Source organism: Python bivittatus, unplaced genomic scaffold (genome assembly GCF_059951505.1).
Source record: "Python bivittatus isolate LINGU-HERP-01145 unplaced genomic scaffold, Pbiv_v1 ctg000180_np1212, whole genome shotgun sequence".
NCBI lineage: Eukaryota > Metazoa > Chordata > Lepidosauria > Squamata > Pythonidae > Python > Python bivittatus.
Window position 1 is genome coordinate 4,903,496 of NW_028277047.1, and position 15,553 is coordinate 4,919,048.

At 49.7% G+C, this 15,553-nt stretch overlaps 2 protein-coding genes across 4 annotated transcripts in view; one reads left to right on the forward strand and one right to left on the reverse strand.

Moving 5' to 3' along the window:
* The first annotated feature begins 188 nt into the window (after window positions 1-188).
* On the forward strand, window positions 189-10,505 carry ZFTA (zinc finger translocation associated). Its single transcript, XM_088137390.1, has 5 exons — window positions 189-371; window positions 2,551-3,042; window positions 4,247-4,639; window positions 5,187-5,609; window positions 7,051-10,505. The coding sequence occupies exons 1-5, from the start codon at window positions 326-328 to the stop codon at window positions 7,566-7,568; spliced, it is 1,872 nt and encodes a 623-aa protein (XP_087993516.1). The 5' UTR covers window positions 189-325; the 3' UTR covers window positions 7,569-10,505.
* A 965-nt stretch (window positions 10,506-11,470) lies between these two features.
* RTN3 (reticulon 3) overlaps window positions 11,471-15,553 on the reverse strand; it is a 34,638-nt gene continuing 30,555 nt past the window's right edge. For all 3 annotated transcript variants that reach the window (XM_025175867.2, XM_007442531.4, XM_007442532.4), the window contains 3 exons: window positions 14,837-14,883; window positions 14,219-14,277; window positions 11,471-13,431 (listed from right to left, as the gene is read on the reverse strand). In XM_025175867.2, the coding sequence (XP_025031635.2) occupies window positions 13,386-13,431; window positions 14,219-14,277; window positions 14,837-14,883 (152 nt within the window). In that variant the 3' untranslated portion in view covers window positions 11,471-13,385. The remainder of the gene's footprint in view (window positions 13,432-14,218; window positions 14,278-14,836; window positions 14,884-15,553) is intronic.

A 15,553-nucleotide genomic window follows, 5' to 3' on the forward strand; every position in this document is an offset into this window, starting at 1 on the left:
CCCCAGGGGCCCCGGGGGGAAAGGTTTCCCCACCCTGGCTAGCCGGAGTCTGCTCGCTTGCTCGCTCGCTCCCTCGGCCGCGGGCGGGGAGGGGGCCCTTTTTGCAAAGCGCGGGGTCTGTTATTGCAATTATTGGGAGTATCGATCGGAGATACGGGATTATTATTATTATTATTATTTATTTTGGGGGGGGATTGTGAATTGCATTCATTTGCAACAGACCGAGGAAGAGAAAGAAGCAAGGGAGGGATCGATCGGTGCAAAGTGGGGGGGGGGGAATGCATGCCTAAAAAGAGAGGCGGACGGACACACCGAAGGAGCAGGCATGGAGTCCCCCCACCTCTCCATCAAACAGGAACCCCTGGATTCAGGTGAGAACAAAAGGCCCTGTAAACGGAGCCCTCCCCCCGCCCCAGTTTCTCCATCCACGCCACCTGCTGGTCCTGGCTGCAGAGAAAGTGCCCCCCCTCTGCCCCCTAACCCCCCCCTGTCATCCCCCCTTGAAAGAAGGGTGCCCCATTCAAAGGCGGGCGCGTGGCGACTGTGAAAGGGAGCAGCTCGCGTGCCTAAAGCCTTTGGGGCAGGATGGAGTGGCCTGTTGCAGAATGGGGAGGGGGGTGGCCCGGGGGCCCCCTTCCCGGGAAAGGGATGAGAGAGAGGGAAGGAGGGAGGCAGGAAGCCACAAATAAAATTAAATTAAATTAAAATAAAGTTGCTTCCCCTCCCCGGGGCTTCTTAACCTGGCCGACCGGTCTCCAGGCTGGCGGTGGGTCTGGGGCGTCCCCCCCTTTCCTCCTCCTGGGACCCTCTTGAAGGAGAGGAAGCCCCATCTGCTTTCCCCCTCCCGCTTCCAGCTCCGGATTCTCAACTTGCTGAAACTTCTGCCTTTCCCAGCCGAGTTATGCCAGCGTTTCGGTTTCTGCAGTCTTCCTTGCTGTCAAAATTCAGGCTTGGGGGGCTTTTGTTGACTTGGGGCCAGGATTGTTTGGGCGGCCATGGTATTCCCCCTCTTGCTTTCAAGGTGGAACATTTGCTCTCCCGTAGGCATGGCGGGAGGGTGGTACTCTCGGGTTTGATGGTTGCCTCTTAGAAGAAGCAACTCTCCTTTCCTTCCTCCTCTTCCAGGGCCTGGCTCCTGATCTTACAGGGTTTCTCAACCTCAGCAATGTTAAGATGCGTGGACTTCAACTCCCAGAATTCCCCAGCCAGCACAGCTGGCTGGGGAATTCTGGGAGTTGAAGTCCACGCATCTAAAGTTGCTGAGGTTGAGAAACCCTGCCTTAGAGGAACATGTAAACCAAGACACTCTGCAGGCTGCAGCTTAGCTTTTTAAATAATCTGTGCAAAGCAGCGTTGCTAGAGTGGGGTGGCTCAGGGTGGCCTTGTAATCCTGGCAAATGCCCGTCCTTTGGCATCGTCCAACTGAAGGTTCTCCAGTTCCAACCTTTGCCCAGTTTCTCTAAGGAGTGCCTTTCCTGTTGAGCTCTTTTCTGTGCCAGATGGTTTCTGCTGTAAAGAACTGACTTCTTTTTCTTCATCTTCTCTTCCTTCTCCTTCCTCCTCCCTCATCAGCTCCTTCCTCCTCTCTCCTCTTCCATCATTATCATTACCATCATCACCATCTACCCCATCATCATCTTTATAATCTTCTTCTCTTCCTTCTCTTTCCTCTCCCTCCTCCTCCAACATCACATTCTCGCTCCTCTTTCATCATCATTACCTCCTCTCATCATCATTTTTCCTCCTCCTCCTCCTCTCTCTTCATCATGTCTTCCTCCTGCATCATCCTCTCCTCCTCCTCTGCCTTCTCCTTCCTCTCCCTCCTCCTCCTCCTCCTCCTCCCCATGAAGAAGTCCTTTGCTCTGTCAGTCTAAATTTCCATCTCACCTTGTTGGCGCTGATGGATTGCTAGCTCTTCCAGAGATCTAAAATGTAGAGATTGACAGCCTCTCTCTTCAGAAGCCCCCTTTTGCTACTTCAGGGCCCACTTTCTCCACCACCCTGGCATTGCCCCATTTGGGTATCTTTTTTGCTATTCCAGGGTTGTTACCTAGTCAGAAGGGTGCCACCATGCACAAGAGAGAGCCTGGGCACCCAAGGTATCATAGAACTATGAATAATAGTTAAGGGTGCCACAGAAAACTGGGAGAAATGCTTTGCATATGAAGGGTGTGGGGAGAATGAGGAATGGAATAGCATCTCGTATAGGGCCTCTGTGGTAGAGGACTTGTAGAGAAGCTCATAGACCACTCTTCAGTATCTCATGTTAAGAACTGAGGAACGTAAGCTGTGCCCTGCTGGATCGGAGCCGTGGCCCATCTGGTCCAGCAGTCTGTTCTCCCAGTGGCCAACCAACTGCCCAAGGAAGCCCACCAGTCTCCTAGCCGATGGCCTTCAGAGGTCACCCCATGACCATCAAGACTAACAGCCCTCGATCCCCAGGACTTCCATGAATCAGTCCAACCTTTTTTGAAGCCAGCAAGCTGGTAGCCAGCTCCACTTCTTATCCCATAGCCGAATGAGTAAAGCTGAGCCTTTGTGTCTCGCCAGGAGACTCCATGTTCCCGGAAGTGGCCTCCGATTCCCAGAACGGTGGTGAGCCAAGCTCCGGACGTCTCCTCCGCCCCGCCGGGAACGGCTTGTTACGAGGGATTACCAAAAAGGACTCTGTGGCATTCTTGGCCGGAGGGCGCAAATACTCGGATCATTGCGAAGCGCGAGCGTCGAGACCGGGCAAGAGCCGGATTCCCGGGCGGGACCACCGGCGGTATTACCACGAGCACTGGCGGGCCGAATACCTGATGGACTTCAACGCGGCGCGGCACGGCATGATCTGCATGGTGTGTGGGAGCTCCCTGGCCACACTCAAGCTGAGCACCATCAAGAGGCATATTCGGCAGAAGCACCCTTATTCCCTCACTTGGAGCGCCCACGAGAAAGAGGTCATCATGAACAGCTGGGATGCTCATTTGGGCCTCGAAGTGGAGACCGATGGACCCCGTGACTCCGCCAAAGAATCTGGCGCTCCACCGGCGGATCACGGTAGGCTGGCCACCCTGTTGCCGACAGTTTAAGGGTAAATCCCAAAGTAGCTTCTGACTACGCCATTTCCTTAGTCTTCCCCAAACAGGATTGCTGGCTAACGTTAAGCACTGCGGTTTCAGGCCATAAGCATTTTAAGAGGGGGAGGATTGAGAAAAGGCAGCAGAGCCCCAAACAGATATTGTGCCTGTCTTAATGGGAAGCCGTTGACAGAACTGGCCAAGGGCATGACGTAGGAGGGATGAAGTGGGTTTATTTCTGAAAGGGAGTACAGGGGACACGCCTGGGGGAGTGGGTTTTCTTGGGGGTTGGCTCACTTTTTCGGCCTGATGTACGTTAAGGTGGAAATAACACGTCACAACAAATCACAGACGTCCAGGATGGACTGTTGTATAACTGAACAGTAAGTTGTAGGGAGGGATGTGCCTTTTCAGAGTAGCTCCAGATGTCCAGCCGCAGGTGAGATAGCAAAATATTTCCTTTCTGTTCTTAGAGAGCAGCAACGACAGCAGCTGTTAAATATTGAAGTTACAGATTTTTTTTTTTTTAATGAAAAAGCAGTGTGTCCCTGTAGGGTTCAAGATGGGTCCTAGGTTAGGAAAAATTGAAGGCAATTGTTGTAACCTGTCTGACTGGTTCTGATCTAACTGTGTCCTCCTAGGCAGTCAACAGGGGGTCTTCAGCACATCCCATTTCAGTCCCAGTTGCTTCATCTCAGTGCCAAGACGGGTTTCTTTTCTTAAAATAACCACCACCTTGAACTCTGATTTTTAGAATAAAACAAATGTTCTTAAAGACAGAAACCTTAGGTTGGGGACGTTTCTACCTCTGTGCTGTGCAAGCATCAAAGTTAACTCCCTGTGTCCAAGAACATGTAAGGAGTAGAAATCTAACATAAAGATGGGGTGAAAACAGCATTCTCCAGATGCTGAATTCTATGCTAGATAATGGGAATTGATTTTTTGAAACGAAAAGTAAGTTAAACAAGATTAAAATTAAGTTTCATGGTAGTATGGAGGGGTTCCTCTCTAAGTTTATTCCCATAAAATGTGGTGTGATCAGCTGGACTGAGAGAGTCTCCGCAGGAGGTGTTGGGTCAAGTGGGGACCTGAATGTTTTCCATCCAAGTCAAACCATTGTTACCCCGGACTGTTGGAGAATGAAAAAGATTTACCTGGGTTTGCCCCCTCTTGCTTCCACGCAGGAGAGCTCTCCCTTGACGGAGGTCGCCGGAGACGCCGTGGCCCAGGTCTTCTTCCCTCTCGTGGGGGACGTCGGCCATCCAGCCTGGCCTTGAAATCGTCCTCGGAGGGGGAGTCTCAGAGCTTGGAGCAGTATTTGAAACAATCATTGCAAAGCTGGTTCCAGTCCGAGTTCCTGATGGACTACGACCCCCAGGGCAACCGTCTCTTCTGTATGATGTGTGGTTCCTCCTTGCCCAGCCTCAATCTGGATGATATTAAGCGTCATGTGATGGATGCCCACCCTACCTCCCTTGGCTTCAGTCCTGCCGAGAAGGGGGCAATCCTGGAGGCGTGGAACTCCCGGGCATTGGTGCTGGCAGCCGAGGGGAGAAATGCAGAGGACGCGGCAGTGGGTGAGACAAGTGGGGATGGGGTCAAACCAGCGTACCCAGGGCTGGCACAATGCTCCTGCAAAGCCCGTAAGATCTATTTTAAAATCAAGTGGAGCAATTGGTTGGCTTGGGCCTATGTCCCTGAGTTCACATTTCATACTAAATTACCCATAAAGGAATATAGACCTTGATAGGGAAGGAATTTATTTATTTATTACATTTTTATGTCCCCCATCTCCCCCAGAGGGTGACTGGAATGCGCAAGGGATCAAGGCAGGACCTGTAGAAAAGATTCCACAGTCCCGGGAAAGAGGGAAGGGTGAGAAAGAAACTGAAGATAACCCCGCCTTGATTTTGTTTAGCATAAGAGGGAACAGAAAGAAACTTGGACAGACATGCAAGATTGATCTCAGCCCTTTGAGGTAGGCCAGGTTAAGAGACAGGCATGGCAGAGCTGGTAGGAATGCCCTTTATTATAGAAAATGCCAGAACCTTGAAAGGGAAGGAAAATCTTGGCAGATTCCAGGAATTAAATTTGTTCTTTTTCTTCCTCCCATAACCCATCCAGAAACTGGCATGTCTGCCCAACAGGATCTGAACGTGAAAGAGCTGGACTCGTCTGCTTCCCCCGATCACCCCACTGGAGAGGATGGGATCGATGAGGCTGGTCCTTGGGATTCAGAAGAGAGCAGCCCTCGCACTCCAGCCCGTGGCAGGGACCACCGCCGGTACTTCCAGGAACATTGGAGAGTGGAGTATCTGATGGATTATAACGGGGTGCGCCACGGACTGGTGTGCATGGTCTGTGGGAGCACCTTGGCCACCCTCAAGATGAGCACCATCAAGAGGCACATCCAGCAGAAGCACCCAGACTCCACGCAACTTAGCCACCAGGTCAAGGCCCTGATTGTGCAGGAGTGGAACCAGAAAGTCGCTCGCCTGGCAGATGCTGAAGACTCCCAGCCGGAGACAGACGCTGAGGTGGACCAAGGTGAGGGACATGCGTGTGGGTGTGGTGTGGGTGAGATGACTAGGCTGGAACTCCACCGACTGGGTTCTAAGAAGGGCAGAAGAGGAACTGCCCATAAGAGGCAGGAGTTATGGTAGCTGGAGGTCCAGGGGGCATCAGGTTTGACTGTGGCCAGGGATGGACACTTGTGGGTGAGATCGGTGCTTGCAAACACCATGCGCGCCGGTGATTTATCTTTGAACGTTAGATGTTGGGAAATGAAATGAGAAGGGAAGTGCCTTCAGGGACTGCTTTATGGACTTAGGGGAGCATTTAACGTGGTGCAGAATAGGCCTGAGCATTTTATTAAGGGGTTGTTTTCTGCAGAAGAGAACATGCCTCCCAAATATAAAAAGACAGGGTGAGAAGGTCTGGCAAATAGTGGCCCCCGCTCTTGGAATACCCTTCCCCCAGAGGTGAGGCAGGCCCCAACTCTCTTGTCCTTCAGGAAAGCAGTGAAGACCTGGCTCTGCCAACTGGCATGGGGCGAGAAAAGGGGCAACCAACCCTGGGGGTGTCTAACACCTTGAAGATGCTCCTGTATGTTAATATCTTTTCAATCACCAGCATCTTGGAAGATATTATTATTTATGTAGGTGTTTGGTTTTATTATATTTTTATACTATGTTTATTGTATTTTAACTAATGTTTGTTTGTTTTTATTGTAAACCGCCCAGAGTCGCTTCCTCGTGAGATGGGTGGTGTCCAAATCTGAAATACAAATAAATAAATAAATATAACATTACCTTATTTAAGAGAAGGCCCTTCTGAATGGCGATTTGCCTTTAAAGCAAGTAAACACAGTGCAAAGTTTCAGATGGGGAACCCCTTCAGAGAGAAGGCAGCCCTGTTGTAAGAGAGCGGTTTTGTTCTGTCCAGTGGGAAAGACGACTAACGTAATGGTGGGGTGGATAAACCATAAGCGAAGTAGCGGAAGGGTTGCCCAGGGTCAAGACTGAGGGAGAAGGAATTATGCCGACTTTAATCTGTAATGCTGGTCTGGGGAGAAATCTTGGGAATTGTAAGAAGAATTTTTCATCCTTTGTTATACCCAGTTCGTTAAGGCTGAGTCTATTTGGATGATTTGAAAGGCTTCTTCCAGGGTTTCTTGCCACCTGGGCTGAGTTGCTGTTTTTAAGAGGAGCTGCCAACAGACTCACCTTCTGTCTCTTCACTGTTTGTGTCTGCTTCCTCTTCTGTTCTTTTCCCAGCCTCCCCACCATCTCTCACACGCAGGCCTCTGTCTCCTTTTAGTTGGCTTGTAGTCTCTTTTCTGAAACTGGGGATTGTTCTTTGAAAAGTGGGGCACATGACTGAGCTGAAAAGGGGATAAGCAGTAAGGTAGCCCAGTGTCAGCTGCTTGGCATAAAAATGCAATTTCCCATATCAAGCTCACCATCCCCCCTTCTTTCTTGCTTTCCAGCGGAATCACAGCCTGTTTACAAGCCACCTGCATCTCTCGAGGAACCTCCAGAGGATTTGGCAACTCCTAAGAGGGAGGAAGACGCCCCCGTAGCAGACAGGCTGGCCCTGCCGCAGCCGTCTCCAGGGGCCATATCCCCGCCAGCCGGCACCCTGTCTCGGCGGAGTCAGCGTCGAAACTACCAGCCCCGCTGGCGGGTGCAGTACCTGATGGACTACGATGAGCAGAAGCACGGTTTGATCTGCATGGTCTGCGGAGGCACGCTGGCAACCCTTAAAGTCAGCACGATCAAACGGCATATTCTCCAAGTGCATCGGTTCTCCCTGGAGTACACGGAGCTGGAGAAACAGACGATCCTCGAGGCTTACGGTGAAAACGACCGAGTTTCAAATCACAGGGAGCCAGGGCCAAAGGCGCCCGCTGTAGGCGTCGACTCTGAAACCCAGGATGTTAAGCCAAACGTTGAAGAGGCAGGGAAAATGGCGTTGGGTTACAAGCTGTCTGTGTGTGCGGTTTAGCCATGGATCTGAGCAGCTCTGGAGTTGGGAAAACGGTGAATGAGACAGTTTCTCTTTTCCTTACTTCTGCTGTGGACAGCAGAGATGCTTGGAAACGCTCAGTTTTTCGGAGATCTGCAACTGGAACAAAGAATGCAGAGGCCAAAAAAGTATTCTTTTCCTTCTTTTTCCAGAGCATCCATTCAATCTGCATGTTGTGTTTCAGCAGCAACAAGTTTTTAAGTTTCTTTTTCATCTTTCTGGGGCTCTGGGCTCCAAAGATTTTGACTCGGAAAAGTTTGGGGGGCTTACGGTACATTAAGGCGCCATAGAGCTGGAAAAAACAAAACTAAACTAAACAAAAAATAGACCACACCCCTTCAAGCAAGGATGTCAGGAATGGAAAAGGGAGGTAGACTTGTCCATCATCAGAAAAACTGCATCAGAACTTCATCAGAAAAGTAGCAGGCTTCTGAGCTGCTAAACCTTCACGCATGGAATTCCCGTATCCTGCTATTTTGCTTCAGGAAAGCACTTAATAGGCTTGTAGATGTGATTTATTTTTTAACTCTTGAGTTGCTGTATTAAGAGGTATACCCCTAGCTTATGGCAGATCTGCACGCCAGCAGCTTCTGCTGTCAACTAGCAGTTTCCGCAAACATCCTTGCCTTACAAGGGTCGTTGCTCAGGGTCAGAGCCTCCGGTCAGATATCAGCTCCAAACGAGGCTGGGAATAATCCCTACCTGAAACCCAGTTGGTGTGGACCAGGGAAGGCACACTAGTGCCCCTGCAGATGGGCCTGCCTTCAGGCGTTTCATTTTTTAAAAATGGGAAGTTGCATGCCACGAACCCACAGGGACTCCCTCTGGTATCTGTTTTTTTCTGCCCCTGGGAATGCCTTCAGGCAGGCGTTAGAAAATAAAGATAACAGGTGTCTGCCGCTGGGAGAGGGCTTTGCGTAAAAGTTGGCTGCTTGCTGAGGAACGGGACGGTGGGAAGCTGAAAGTGGCAGAGCATCCTGAGATTCGGAGGGGAGGCTGTTGCAATGGCGTCTAGCACAAGGCATTGAGGGTTGGAGGCACTTACTCTAAGAGGCAAGCTTTCGGTCTTGCAGCAGTGCTGTGCGGTATGCAGGCCCGTCGATTCTAAAGCACCTCCGTTGACCCTACGAGAGAAATTCTCCAAGAGAATAAATTCTGTTTCTCCTGTGCCCCAAAGCTGAATAATAGTGACCTTGCCCAGAACAAAGGGCCCTTGGCCTAGGTGGCATCACTTAAGGAAGTCCCCAGGAGAGTTTTGGCTTTATTCACTGTTTTCTCTTGGAGTTGCACTTAAATCATGTGTAGAAAAGCTTATATCACAAGATGAATCAAGGAACTCTGTATTTGTGGGGCTGAGAGGGGGCATCGGCCACACGGTTCTTCCATGAAGAATTGATCATTTTTTTAAAAAAACAACAGCAGCATAGCACGGAAGGAAAAATGAATGACAGTTTAGCTGTGATGTTGCTTTGTTGCAGAAAAGCAACAGACCCCCCCCCCCCCTTCAAATATACCAACTTGCGCAGTCCAGGAAAAAAAATAGCTAGAACTGCTGGTAATAATTCCTCGTGCCCCATTCCGATCTGCTAGATAGTTTTTGGAGTTTTGCTCTTCTGGTATAAATTTTTAGCACTTCCATCATCCTACGCTCCAAGCCTGTTCCTCTGCAGTAAATGGTTAGAAGAACATGGAGGACTTCATTCGAGCGCTTCGCTTTGCCTTCTGTAGCGAGTGGGTAGGTGCTGACCACTCCAAGGAAGACGGGACAATTTGGAACGGTAGGCACAAATTCAGGGTAAGCAATGGGAGATGAACTTCTGCTGGTCAAGAAGGAACGAGAGGGGTGGGGTTTCTCAGGACCCTCTGCGCTGCACCCAAATTGTTGTCTGATGCTTAGAATTACAGTACGCAAGTGTGGGGCTCTCACAAAACCGATTGAGAAAGAAGCGAGCAGGGATCCAACTGGCAGGAGATGGGGGGAAATCAAGATTTGGCACGCTCGGGCGGCTGGTCTGGGAACATCTTTGGCTTTGATGGGATTGCTGAGAGTAGACAAGCTAAATCAGGAATTGTCAGAGACCTTCCAGATTTTCCTGAATTACACCTCCTGGTATCTCTCACCCTCAATCCTGAGGCCTGGGGGTGCTGGGGGTCATGAGTGAAAGGCACGCGCTCTCTCAATCTCCACCCAGCCTTTTAGAGAGCTTCAGGCTGCATTCTGGGTGGAGCGCAGCCAAAATGCACGTTAGCTGTTCTGCCCAAGCCATTGCCCACTTCCAAAATCCAGAGCTGAATTGCTTCAGCCTGTGTTGCTTCAAGACAGCAAAAGCTATCCTAACTGGCTTTGCAGCTGTTGCCTGGAAAGGCCCCCTTTTATTCCTCAGCCGAGTATTATGCAGACCAATCTCTGCCACCCTCTTGCAGGCCTACTGCTGGTAGACCTCACAGCTTAGAAACTGCAGTGGGCTAGACCTGTTTTTAACAGTAGCCTGAAGGTGTGTTTTGAGGATAGCATGAAGAAAGATCCATCTATAATCTAACACGCCCATATTCGTGGCAAACTCACTTCAGGGGTCGCCTGTACTTTTCCCTCTCCAAAATGACGACTCCTGGGTTCTTCCTTCTACCATTCCAGTTTCCTAAATGGCTGGGATGGTCCGTTTTTTGTAGCTGGCCGTGTTCTCATCACCTCCAAGTTTTGCTACCAGGAACATTGATTATGACGACCTTGTGACTGTGTTGGAACTTTGTCTCCGTCGCTTGTGAAAAAGGTGTTTTGCATCAATATGAAATGTGGTTTTTATATTATATATATATTATATATATATAAGCACTAAGTTTTGTAAAACAGGTTATGGAAAAAAATCCTTTTAAAAGTTCTGCTATTTTAAAACGCAACTCCAAACGTTCCTTTCTTTCCTCTTTAAAAGCTTTCGGGGCTCTAGTTTTCAATTTCGTAGGCCTGAAAAAGCTGGAGCGGGTGGATCCGATTTTGCAGTGGGAGGCTGAGCGCTAGGACCGGGAGATCCTCCGGTGACCATTTTCAAGGGGAACGAGGATGCTCCTCATTCAGGGAAGCCAGAGTTGGAACCCCAGCCATCTCCAGTGAGGAGAGTGGGAATCCACCTATGGGAGACTAATTGCCCAGTTATGGCGGACAAATGCTTTGGATTAAAAATTATAAGGCTTTTGCAGCTTTGCAGCCCAGCCTTTCTCCCTGGTGCTCCAGCCAAGGTGATCTCTTATCAACCAAGGTGATCTCTTATCTTTGCAGCGTTCTTCTGTTACAGCAACTTCTCCCAATATTGAGCGGATTTCTAGCCAGTGGATGGAGCCCTCTGGCTCACCCACGGGCCATCTTTGGCATCTGCAACGAAGGCCTCGTTTCCCTTGCCTTAGACAAACACAGCATTAAGGAAGAACAGTAAACGGGCTGGTCCTTGCTTAGCACCAGCCATCCCCCAAACAGGGAATTTTTTTTTTTTTGGCAATTCCCCAAAGTGTATCTTGGAATTAACCGTTCCTCATTCAATTGCTCTTGAGCTGACACTGCTGTGCAATTAAAAATAAAGGAGGCAATTATGCCTTGAATGCACAACAGCAGATTTGGGGTGGGGGTGGTGGAAGGACAGGACCCTAAATCTAGATAGTTTCACTCTGACAGGGGAGTGCAGAGTTGCCTTGAAGATACCTTCCTGGGTTTTTTTTGGGGGGGGGGACCAAAGATTCTGGATCACCGAGTGCTCCTTTATTAAATGCCACATCAAAGAACAATTTAGATCCTTCCCCTCTGTAAGCCTCAAGCCCCAGATCTTCCAGGGCCTGGAGGCACCCATATTTCCCAGCACCACGATCCCATAAAGCACATCGAATGCAAGAACTTTGTTGGTAATTCTTGTTTTTGCCATCTACGTACATTCTTTTTTTTTAAAAAAAAAGAAAAGTCTGCCGGGCGCAAAGAAGTCAGTTCACGGTAGTCAAACACAGCAGTGACAGGACAGATGTAAGCACGGAGCTGAAGGCTTCCGGTGCAGGAAAAGGCTTTTTAAAAAGGGTATTTTGGGGGAGGGAGGGGGTGCATGGGTGTTTGTGAAGAGGAGGGAGAAGCCAAATGCTTAGCCATCTCCTTGGGAGCGGATGGTGGCATAAAAGCACATTGGGAACGCATGCAGCTCTCGACGAGTGGGGGTTCCTAGTGCCTGAGTGGCACCCGCCCAAGAGCCAGCCTGCCTTCTGCCCGCTGGTGCTGTTCTCTGTGGAAAACATGTGGCATGGCCACCCCCGAAGGGATGCTCTTCCCCAAGCGAGATTTTGAAAAAAGCCAGAGTGCTTCTTGGGTTGACAGGCTGAGGTTCTCCCCTTGCAGAGTCTGTGCCCTCCCAATTCTAAACAGCAACCCGAGAAGCAGTTTGCAGAACGTGGGTTGGAAAAGATGGTTGTGGGAAGCAACCAGGATGGGAGGGGGGAGAAACTCTGGGGCAGCCTCTAGCAGGGAAGGCAACCCCTTCCTGTTCAGCTGCCAATTTCTTTCTGGGCTCTTCCCCCCCCACCTCAACAGGAGGGGAGCTGGTCAGTTCCAGATCAACCCCCCTACTTCCCTACCTATAAGCACAATCCCCACTTTTCACCAGAATGGAAGGCAGCAATGCAATTGCAACAGATCTGTGGGAACAAATGTTTGCTTCTCTCTCCCCCCCCCAGCCACGTCTATGATGACAAGCATCTTTGCTCCAACTCGCTCTTCCCACTTTCCTGAATCTAAATTTAGCCCGTGCTTCTGAATCTGAAGCCAGAATCCCTGCTAAGGCTACTGCCCGACGAGACGGCGACTCTCTTGGATTTAGGAAGGAAAAAGGACTAGGCCAGGACTCTGAAGGGAGAAGGAGTCGGGCCCCTTGCCATCTGCGAGGGCTAGGATGATGGTGTGATGAGAAGGGAGGGTTCTGGATTATTATTATTTTTTTTTGTAGAACAGCCATTCATACAGCAGTTGCAGACATTTTCATTTCAGGACCGCACAGAAAAAAATACAACTTTCGGGTGTGTGATTGGGAGGGAAGGAGGAAAACAGAAGATGAGCTAGAACAGAGAGGGGGGTGAAGTCAGGATGAGATGGAGAATTCCCCATCCATTTCTACTGGTGGGGTAGGGGGTGGCGGGAAGGAAAAAAAAATGCTGACCAGAGCTTTTCGAAGCTCCCTGAATTGACAGCATCTCATCGGGGGGGGGGGGGGAGCAGATGACCCTGGTGCAGCTGATTTTTTTCCTGAGCAGAATGAGAAAATGCAGCACCAAGTGGAAACCCCACCGTTTTATTGGGGAAGGAGAGCGGAGAAGGGAGAAATACTCAGGTGGCTTGGGAACCCTTTCTACGTATGGGCTAACTCACCTTTCAAGTAAACAGAAGACACCTCTCTCGACAAAACAGCCCTTGCTTTCGATGGCCCAGAGGACTTCCTATCCAAGCAGGACCCTACTTGAGGGAATGGCTCTTTTCATAGTTCCCATCCTTCTCCCCAGTTTTTAAAACTACCAATACCAGTTCATGATTAATCCAGTGCATTCTGAGCTCAGTGTTTAGGCTTTTTGGGGGGGGGGGAGGGGGAAGGAATAATAACAATAATAACAATAATAATAATAATAAAACACAATCAGTAAGCTTGGAACGCAGACATCAAGCTGACTTGGCAAGTTCCTTCATAGGTACGAGTAACAGTGATTATAGCCATGACACAAGGGGGGTATTTTTGTTGGTGTGGATTTCGTTAATGGCTGGGTCCTAGTTCCTGGCGAAGGTTATTCGGCCTTTTTCTTCACGGTGCCGGGCAGCTTTGCTTGGATCCTGGGAAAAGAAAGAAAGGCGCTAAGAATGGAGGGTCTGACTGCAGACTACTCCCTTGGTGGGCATCAGGGTTCTTGCTCAAGCTGATTCTCAATTATTTTTAAGAACAAAGATTGAACAAGTGGCCTCCTCTTCACCTCTAGGATGAACAAGGCTCAACCGGCCTTCTTGGAAACAAAAAACTGACTAGCTGCAGCCCAGAACTTTCTTCTGAAATGCATACACCAGCCTGGGGGGCGGGGGGGAGACAGAGGTAAAACCAAAGGGGTGGAAGCTTAATACCCCTTTGAACCCACCCCATGATACCCCATAATCCCCGAATTATTTTTTTAGAAGCCCCATATTTAGGATTCCTTCTTTCCTTTCTTCCTTCCTCTTTCCCTTTTTCTCTTTCTTTCCTCCCTCTCTCCCTGTTTTTCCTCCTTCCTTTCCCCTCCCTTCCTTTCCTTTCCTGTCCTATCCATTGTATTATGTCTGTTTCTTTTCCTTTCCCATTCTCTCTTCCTTCCCTCCCTCCCTTCCACAGTATTAAGCCCAGCTACCTCCTAGCATATCAGCTCTGGCCAATGGGCTTGTTTCATTGCCAAGGAAGTCCTGGGGCTGCCAGGCCTTGCTGGGTAATGCCCCTTAGCACTCCTGAACCGCTTCCACCATCTTTGGGACTGGAAGCGGGGAGGAATGTCTTGCAGCTACGTGGCCAAGCCTTATTATTTCTGCGCTTGGGAGTAAAGCAGGCTGTTTGCCAAGCTCACCAGAGGCACCGTTTGATAACTTTGATGCAACTCACTTTGTAACGGCGGACTTGACTTGATCCCGGATGATCCCAACATAATGGTCGATCTGAGTCTGAGAACGAAAGCAACAGGATGAGAGAAACAGAATGACTGCCAAGGATAAAAGATGTCAAATTCTCCATCCATGGCTCTGGTCCCCCACCCCCTGCTGTCAGACCTTGTACAACACATCCCACATGTCCCCAGCCTCTAATTTTGTGCTCCCCATGAGGGTGGTGACAAAAAAGGGGGAACAAAATTGGTTTTGATTCTTATTTACTATTTCAGTCCTAACAAGCTACCCATCACCAGCCAAATGTCCAAAAGATGGGATCAAAAGCTCTGCTCCCTTTGGTGAACACACTGCCATGTTCCCCTGAGAGTTTCAGAGCCTGGGGAGGAGTTTGTGACTCCGTGCTGTCTGTTTTATACCAGAAAAAATGTTGGAAAGTGCCTGAGGTTCCCCAATATTGTCAAGCCACCCACTTTTCAAAAAACCCCATTACTCTGGCATTGCTGGAACAATCCTGATCCAGCCAAGGAAGACACACCACCTACTATTATTTCGGAACAGCTTGGACCCTCCAACCTCCTTACGCCTGCCCAAAACTCTGGCGACTGAAGCTACCCACCTTGTATTTCTCATAAACGACCGGGACGCTGAAAACCAGCAATTCCCCTAGAAAGAAAAAAGACATTGTCGGTCAAAGTGGCGAAGCCTGATTCTGGAGAGGCGGTGGGGCGAACCAAGTGGACTGCGAACCCAAGAGTGGGTTGAAAAACTGAGGGTAAGCCTGAGGATCCAAAGCAGGCCTTTCTGAGGTGGCTGTTCTTCACCCTAGAAGGGGAGAACCGAGCGGAGGCTGTGGAATTCCTGCAACAAATTTGGCAAGAGCCATCATCTCTAGCCACCTGGAAAGAGGAATGTTTAGGGTTCCGGGCTTGGAGGAAACGTACCCCAGCAGAAGAGGAGTGGGTACTTTTACTCCTTGTCTCTGGGTGTTTCATCAAGCTGCCCAGGAAACGGAGACACTCCGTTTTGGGCACTCCTGATGCCCCTTTTCCTACATGCCACCTGCACCATTTTCACCCTGGCTGAGTATAAGAAGAACTGCAATTTTTCAAACTGGTACCTGAGATTTTTTTTTTTTAAACCTCCTCCCTCCCAATGCCTCTTCCTTGCAGGCTGCATGTTTTTGATTGCAAACTTGAGCAGCAGGGGGCTGTAGAGGGGAAGGTGATAGACTGGCACTGGGGAGACCTAGGTTCAAGTCTCCTCTCAGCCACAGAAGCTCTCTGGAAGACTGGAGCAGTCCATCTCTTTCAGGCCAGCCTACGTCACAGGGTTG

Bases quoted from the DNA above. Each gene is read 5' to 3' on its own strand.
- ZFTA (XM_088137390.1), top strand. From the start codon at position 326: ATGGAGTCCCCCCACCTCTCCATCAAACAGGAACCCCTGGATTCAG. The intron at 3,043-4,246 runs GTAGGCTGGCCA...GCTTCCACGCAG, and splicing joins CGCTCCACCGGCGGATCACG to GAGAGCTCTCCCTTGACGGA. The intron at 4,640-5,186 runs GTGAGACAAGTG...TAACCCATCCAG, and splicing joins TGCAGAGGACGCGGCAGTGG to AAACTGGCATGTCTGCCCAA.